The sequence below is a fragment of the Notolepis coatsorum genome (assembly GCF_963971535.1).
Source record: "Notolepis coatsorum genome assembly, chromosome: 1".
NCBI lineage: Eukaryota > Metazoa > Chordata > Actinopteri > Aulopiformes > Paralepididae > Notolepis > Notolepis coatsorum.
Window position 1 is genome coordinate 290,822,846 of NC_140165.1, and position 8,720 is coordinate 290,831,565.

The window sequence follows — 8,720 nt, forward strand, 5'->3', positions numbered from 1 at the left end:
AATTTGTTCATAAAAAAAGCAGTATAGTAAATGACCTAACAGAGAGAAACTCAGTTTGCTTCTATTTATACACATAATTAGATGGAGTGTCGCGCTCTCTCTCTCTCACCCTCTGCCAGCTCCGGAGAAGCCCCCCGGCAACCTGACGTGGATTCAAGAGGGCAATAACGTGTCTCTGAGCTGGGCCCCCGTGAAGTCCAAAAACAACGAGTCGGATGTCGTCGGATATATGGTGAATCGCCGTTTCTCATATAGAAATGTTTGCGCTCATGACCCGGGGACTACCGAGGTGTGGGCTGCATGCATGCAGGAGGCCAGCATAATAATAAAGAAATACATAGAGGCTCTCCGGATGCTACAATAGATTTATTTACATAGTGAGAAAAAGGAATAAGTGAGGGGGGGGGGGGGAGACAATCCTCAGCGTCGTTGCTGTACTTATTGGATTTAAGGGCATTCAGACGCAGAGCTAAACAACCATGCAAACACTATTACTGCTCCAGGAAGAGAGAGAGCTGAAGTTAATAAGCTCAGGGACACTATAGCTCTGGGACTGGGACCAGTTGGATAAGTATATAGGACACTGGCGTGCGCTGTGGAGGGGGGGGGGGGGGCGGGCAGCTGTCCCTGCCCTTTTCACCAGGTCCCTGAGTGGACTTTTCAGACTGAGGAAAATCTAAATAGAATTTTGCACTAGACATTTCTGACGTTCATTTCCAATTATTTCACTTTCTATGAGAGCCTCTCATCTGATGCCCTCAGCAAAGACCCTGCCTAGGCCCACTCTCCTATAAACCAAAACCCTATTACATATGGAACTCCTAGTATTTTTAACCTCTTAACTTAACTGGCACCGAGCCAGCCCCGGGACGCTTTGAGGACGATTTGCCCACCGGCGTGATGCACCACTTTGGCGACCTCTAGCGGCTCGGGTGTGCATATTCTTTAATACAATATCTATATCGAATTAAATCCCTATTTGTTGGCTGTCAATTGCTGTTTCAGGCGACAAAGTCCGTTCAGGGGGTTCTCGAGTTACATGCCGATATGTGAGGCGTGCGCCAAAGTCTTTAGCAGAATTTATATTTTTCGAATACCACCCGCGACTCCCGAGGCTCTAACTCCGTCAATCATTTGGCGATCGGGGAAATTATTGGACAGGGTTGTAAGCAATGAGTGTGACTTTCCAATGATACCTGAAGTGGGGATGAGCGAATCAGGGATCTAGGTGAAAAGTCACAAGCAAAAACAGGAAGTAAAAAATACGCCGAATGCATTGGAGTCTATGCGAAAATGGAAACCTGCAGACCTTTTTTTTTTCTCACATTTGACCAAAATCGCTCTATATCACTAATTTCTGAACGGATTTATATGAAATCTGGACATGTACTACATAAGACTCATACCAATTATTTTGGATATACTACTTCTGGATATTGCAACTACTACAGAAGAACGTGTGTAACAAGTTTTTCTACAACTCAAGTTCAGACCTATGTTACTCTATTTCATTAGCACACATTTTCTTTATTGTATCAGAAACCTCAGAGTGTTATCTTTCAAAAGAGACCAGGCTCATGCATGTGCTATACGTATAAAGTATAAAGATCAGCTTTGCAAAAAAAGTATGCAGTCCTCAAGTTCATGTTTAAAAATGGACACTTTTCTGGGCGCCAGTTAAGAGGTACAGGTGTTGCTTTATTTTTTTCTTGCCCCTGCCCCTGAACGGCACACCAGTGATACAGGACATGCTTGTGTGTGTGTGTGTGTGTGTGTGTGTGTGTGTGTGTGTGTGTGTGTGTGTGTGTGTGTGTGTGTGTGTGTGTGTGTGTGTGTGTGTGTGTGTGTGTGTGTGTGTGTGTGTGTGTGTGTGTGTGTGTGTGTGTGTGTGTGTGTGTGTGCGTAGATACATGTCATTTGGAGATTCCAAGATTTGCTTGTGCATCTATTATTGTTTGTGTTCAAGGAATTTTGTCTGAAATGTCAACACAAATAAAGATATTAAAACATGTGCGTGTGTATGTACATGTGTGTGTGTGTGTGTGTGTGTGTGTGTGTGTGTGTGTGTGTGTGTGTGTGTGTGTGTGTGTGTGTGTGTGTGTGTGTGTGTGTGTGTGTGTGTGTGTGTGTGTGTGTGTGTGTGTGTGCACGTCCATGTCGCTGCAGGTGTTCCTGAGTCAAGAGGGCAGAGGTCACAACCAGGTGATCAGGACCATCAACCCCTCCACGGTGCTCTCCTTGCCAGAGGGAGGCACCTACAGCATCCAGGTGCGAGCGGTCAGCGAGGGGGGCGAGGGGGCGGTCAGCTCCCAGGTCAGAGTCGTCACCTCCTCCGGTAAGCCCTGAGTCACCTCCCCGCCCCCCCCCCCACCGGACAGTCCATTACCAGAACTGTGGGAGGCGTCCGCTACGTGTGCACACGCCTTCTCTTTTGTACCCATCTTATGTTCTGCTCTTATTAATTGAGTCACCGCAGCTGTTGCTTAAGCCAAGTTTTCTTCTCTTAATACCGTTTTAATTACCTCCCCCTGCAAAACCGACCTACTGTTGCACAGCCAATTAACTCCCAAGCAACGAGACAAAATGGAAAGTTTGTAGTTATTTTGTGCCGACACACAAACGCGACACAAACAAAGCCGTGAAGCTGTTTTATTCCTCTTTCCCTTTTTTCAAAGGGAGGACTTATTCTCTTTTATGGCTCCGAAGGCCGTTTTAAAGCAGTTAATTCCCAAGTTCAATGGTGTTATTCAGTGCTAAGAACGAATGTGGTTATATGCTTCCTCTTTTGTGGTCTGACTGAAAATTGGTCCCCTCTCTCTCTCTGTTTGTTGCTCTCTCTCTCTGTCTCTCTCTCTGTTTGTTTCTTTCTCTCTCTGTCTCTCTCTCTCTCTGTCTGTTTCTCTCTCGCTCTGACTGTCTCTCTGTCTCTCTCTGTTTGTTTCTCTTTCTGTCTGTATCTCTCTCTGTTTCTCTCTCTCTCTCTCTCTCTCTCTCTCTCTCTCTCTCTCTATCTCTCAGGCGTCCGAGCTAAAAGTGGTGAGTGCTCGGTGCACCATGTGCCACAGAGCCTAACATGGACGCTTGTGATTCTGGTCCTCCTGGTGCCTTCAGCCTCCTGGTGAGCCCACAGGGGGGCCGTCCTCATCTCCACGGAGGGAGTCGCTACTCCCTCAAACCCTGGACTCAGACTTTCTGCTTGCTTTTTGGCCTTAACCCCGTCCCGTGCGGGGCCCTGCCGAGGACGGTGTTGTGACGGGGGGGTTGTGTCCACCACTTAACGGACGGTTTCCAACATGCATCTCTTTTTTATTTATTTTTCTCTCGGGCTGCGAAAGGTTTTTGATTTGATCAGATTCTTTCCGATGTCACTGTAGTGTTGTACTGTAGTGTACACTGTGTGAGAAAGGCTCTTTTGTTTGTTGTTTTCTTTTTGTTTTATTTTCACTGACTGGTGTCTTAACGACTTCCAGGCGGCACGTGCATCTCCGGGGCTCCTCAGAGCGGGAACAGTTCCTGGAGATCTGCTGTGGTGGTTAATGGGCCCTTTTCACGGGCGGCCAGTTAGACGTGCCAACGTGTGGGGTAAACGTAGGTGTAGTTAATAACATTAATTAGGGTTCTGATTGCATTTAGGTGTGTCAGAATCGTTCCAGTGAGACAGCAGGCGCCACACCAGAGCCCTGGCTCCAGCAACACCTTCCGTGGAATGGAACCATAATTAATGTTATTAACTACACCTATGTTTTCCCCTGCGTTGGCATGTCAAAATGGCTGCTGTGAAACGGGCCTGTACAGGGATCAGACGTACCCGCTTCTCTTCATGACTTCTTCTCCACATCAATTTACCCGCTGGCTGCCTAACGAGCAGCGCAGCAAAAAGCTCTGTAGAGATAAGTGCATTGTTTTCTTATTCACACATTTGAGAGAGAGAGAGAGAGAGACACACAGAAAAAAAGTTTTTTATGGTACTGAAAATCTTACTATTTACAGACTTGCTTTTTTTGTACATTGTGTTACCTTTAGGAGAAAAAACAAGCAAAAAAATTTAAAAACAGTGGTGTGTGCGTGTCAGCTACGTCAAAGGTTTCTGTTTTCTGTTAGCGAAGAGCAACGCTTGGTGATATGTTGACTGTTGGATGTATGGCGGTAGGAGGGGGGTGCTTTCCTGCGCCGCCCAAACACATCGTTTAGACAAAGACTCTGTGCGGACTCCTCGTGTCAGTACAAATAAATGTGATGTATATTTTTTAAATAAAACGGTTGTGGTTTTTCATTTCTTAAAAGGAAAAAACAAGGGGAAATGTCCATGATCTATTTTACACTGAATACACGTCCTCCAATGACAGGACACCTTTTGCCCTATACACCCCTTGTGTCCGCGCAATAGCATCACAGCTAGAGTTTTGGCTACTCTACCAAAAGAACGGTATCTGTAATCAAACGGCAAATAACAGGTGGCTAATGCTCAGTCAAAGGATTAATTTTGCAACCATAAAGGAGCAGTTTGTGAAAAAGAAAGAACGTTTATAGGAGTGCATCGTACAGTATGTGTTGGTAAACGTTATCTTTACTGATATATATGACAGAAAACATGTGTATTGTAAGTGAAGTCATATTTTGCACTGATAAGTCAATATCGCCCCATAACCAGTACATTTAAAGTCCCCATGAAATGGCTAAAAGAATGGTAGGCTATGTGATTCCATATTATTTATGCATTTCCTCTAAAAACAGGAAGCTAGGGAGGGACTTGTCGTGGATATTGATTGGCATTTACAGTAGCCAATAACTAGCAAGCTAATGTTAGCAACGTACGTTAGCAATGTTACGCAACATTAGTAACGTTGGCTAGCAAGCTGACATTGAACATGTGTTCAATTTAGTGGAGAGGCTGAGTGCTAGCTCAGTTAGCCTACAATGTGCTGTAAATGTCATTCTAGAAAGCATTTCATTGGGCGCTAAATTACTATACGCCCCTGTGTGCAGGATGACTCATCAACATTTTTTGTATTGTTTTCCAGGAAATTACAAACTCTAAAATACCATTAAAAATACATAAAAAAAGTGTTTTTGTCATTGTTGTTACAGATACTCGTCTACATACTGATACAGATCAGTGCAAGACATTATGTGATTAAAAAGAACATAAACATCTAGGCCTATTTTGATTTCATGGGGCCTTTAACCATTTCACTACCACACTATAGAAGGGTAACCCTTTCACTACCATACTAAAGACAGTTAACCTTCTGTAGTGAGATAGTGAATGGTTAACCTTCTGTAGTGGGATAGTGAAAGGTTAACCTTCTGTAGTGTGCTAGTGAAAGTGTTAACCCTTGGTAGTGTGGTAGTGAATGTTATTTCCATGACCTAGGAAAGTTCAATCAACATCTGTGAACAGGAGCTACTCTCTCTCAACGCCAGAAACTCAAACCCAAAGACTCAAACTTGTGATAGTATAAAGGCTGGAGCCGCTCCTTAGACTATGAATGGGAGACTGATCTTGTGGACCCACACATTTTAGTTTTATTTTGTATACCCAAATTAGCTTTATTCTATAGTAGTGTTCTTAATTCTGACACAGAAGACGTACCCATATACTCAGAACATTCTCCTGTTCGGTACTCTTCGGTACTTTTTTATTTTACTTAAATGTTTTATTTATTTATTTTTGACGACGTCAATGTTTCGTTTACCGCTAAACGAAACCTATGAAGTGTGCCGCACGTTCACGTCAATGTTCACACGCACAATATACGCTTACCTAGGATTTGACTTGTTCAACAACAAAGCAGTCGGGGGAATGGCAAGCCGAAAATGGTCGCAAGTGTTGTTACACATTACAAAGCTAGATGCAGACAACGCTTGCTGCAATATTATATATGATAATAAATTATTTGAAGTTTTGATTTTATTTTTTTTACAACTGAGGTAGGTAGATAACATTTTTAGAGTCTAAAGTACTGAAAAAGGGTACCGTTGGGTACCGGTACCAATATCGGTTCAAATGTGAAAGGTACCCAACCCTAATCATGATATCATAATGCAGAGGCTGAGACTCACTTTTCTTTGCTGCCGGTAGAATATCGCAGAGCCGTCGCGTGTCACGCTAACCCTTCGAGAAGCTTTGTGGTCCGGGCTTGAACTGTCCATAAATGTGTCTCCATAAATCCATTTAGTTAGATCCAGCACTGAATGTATCTTGTGATTATTATACATTTTCGATGACGACAACAAGTCAACAACTAATAGCGTTAGTTATTTCCTAGTTGGCGTGATTCCGGACGTGATGTCAAACGAATGCCATGCGCTCAGCCAATAGACAATTCGTTGTATTAGTGTGACTTACGTATGACGGAAGTACGTAAGAGCTTGCACTAAAATAACCCATAGAAATGCATTGGAGGTTGTGATGTTTGAAAAAAAAATTACACTGCTTGCTGGTCTACCGACCACCGCCATCAAGCCCTTCAACTCATTCAGAATGAAGCCGCCCGCATGATCTCCAACCTACTAAAGTCAGCCCATGTTACCCCAATTCTTAGGGACCTGCACTGGCTTCCCATCAGCGCACGAATATGCTTCAAGGTCCTCGACTTCCAGTCAATGGTCTCTAACTACACACCCTCGGGGGGCAGGTGGCGCACGGAGATTACGTTCGTCACCAACACCGGGAGACACTGGATTCGTTTGTTCGAATCCAGCTCCCGGCGATGCTATCAGCTTGGCTGGCCTCTCACACAATTGGCTGTATCAGGGGGTGGGAAAGCTGAAGGGTGGGTCCTGGGCGTTGTGGACAGCGACCCCTACAGTTCGGTCGGGGCGCCTGCTCAGCAAGGGTTGTAACTAAGGAGAGATAGTGTGGCCTCCCACACGCTACACTCTCCCCGGTGAGGCCTGCCCCAGGCTGCACATGCGTCGGAGGAAAGCATGTGACAGTCTCCGGTCTCCCGGACCAACAGTAGGGGAAAGTACGCAACAACCAGGAAGGGTGGGATGGGAGAAAAATCAGGGAAAAAGGAGGGGAAGAAAGATAAAAAAAAAAAAAAAAAAACTACACACCCTCAAGACCCCTCCGCTCTATGTCTTCTGGCCGCCTCAGACCCACTCCTGTCCAAGCTCCGGGAGGGTCATCAAAGAGAAGCCGCCTATTCTCGGTCCTTGCTGGAACCAATGGTGGAACGAACTTCCAACCACAGTTAGGACACCAATCTTTCGCCGCCGACTAAAGACACACTTCTTCAATCAATATCTGAAATGAAAAAGAAAAAGAAATTCTAACCTTCTTACTGTCCTCTACTGTCATGCACTCTTCCTAATATACACTCAACACTGTAGCACTCAAGTTTGAACACTTCGATGAACATTGTTACTCTTGTTATAGAGTTGTGCCCTTCCTGCTGACTTGTCGTACAAAACGTGTAAGTCGCATTGGATAAAAGCGTCAGCTAAATTACTAAATGTAAATGTACTGAGGAGTTTTACATTCACTCTCGGTTGCCACGTGATTTAATTTGTGTCACTATGGTACACTCAATTAAAAACCTCTTTGTGGGAAAAAACGGTAGAAATTGAGTGTTGGCCAGTATGTGAAGTTTAGTCAAGTGTAACGTTGTGTTGCACCAACGTAGGACTGCGAAGAACATGCAGAAGCATGGCCATCATGACTTTTAGGGGTGTTGGAAATAAATCTATTCACATAAGAATCATGATTCTATCCCTATCGATTCAAAATGTATTCACAAATTCCAAAAATCATTCAAAAAAGAAAAGAAAATGTGTTATTGCAGAAGACTGCCAGTAACATGTTTCAAATGATTGCATTTATGTTTCATATTGAGTGGACTAAACTGGAAAATAAATCTTACTCAAGGTTTACATTGAGTAAAGGTTTACATTTGATTCAGTGTGATTTCTTTATTTGAGACCTACTGTATTAAAGTGTCTACCACAGTCAAATGGGAAAAGTAACTCAAACCATCAATCATGTATAGAAATAGAATCTAATCTAGGCATGTATTGAATCAAGAATACATTTTTGATTGAATCGTGACCCCAAGAATCAGAATCGAAGAAATGATACTGTACGTTTGCATTTCTAAATACAGTAGCAACTGATCTCTACATATGACAGATTGACGTTATCGTTTTTAAATGCCAATATGGACTTTATTGCTAGTTTATCACGTTAGTTGTTTGACCCGGAAGTCAGGACCGCAACAGATTTAGACGGAATGAGATTTCCCCATGCACTGCAACTGGAGTTCATCTACTTGTGAAGATTGCCTCCCTTATCGTGTGCGCAGGTCCAGCCCTTCAGCAGCCGCTCCCGTGTGCTACGTAAGCTTGATTGGACCCCATAAAGCACCTTGTGATAAAAGTGCCTGGGCAGTGTCAGAAGGAACTCTCCCTCCTCTCTCAGACTCCTTCTCCCGTCCAGCAAAGCCTTATCTCCCACTGGGCAGAAAACCAAATGAATTTGCTTCAAGTGTAATTATTGTAAAAATGTGTAGCCCATGGAGAAGTAACCAACCCCCCCATGCCCACACTTTAACCGAGCAGACCTTCTGTGCCCCCACACGCCCCCTGTCTCTCCCTACAGCTCCATCGATTCTCCATTACAGGCTCAGAGTAACCTAGCTCACCCGCTCCAGGTTCAGACAAGGGTACCGGCTCAACCACAAGAGATATACGGCCACGCGGCCGTACAGAGGACGAAC

The 8,720-nt window shown here is 44.2% G+C and overlaps 1 protein-coding gene across 1 annotated transcript in view; it reads left to right on the plus strand.

The window, feature by feature from the left end:
• Positions 1-4,678, plus strand: part of cntn5 (contactin 5) — a 586,736-nt gene extending 582,058 nt beyond the window's left edge. Inside the window, exons 22-24 of the mRNA XM_084320137.1 lie at positions 120-232; positions 2,167-2,335; positions 3,019-4,678. Coding sequence (XP_084176263.1) covers positions 120-232; positions 2,167-2,335; positions 3,019-3,122 — 386 coding nt within the window. The 3' untranslated portion in view covers positions 3,123-4,678. The remainder of the gene's footprint in view (positions 1-119; positions 233-2,166; positions 2,336-3,018) is intronic.
• Positions 4,679-8,720: the final 4,042 nt, after the last annotated feature.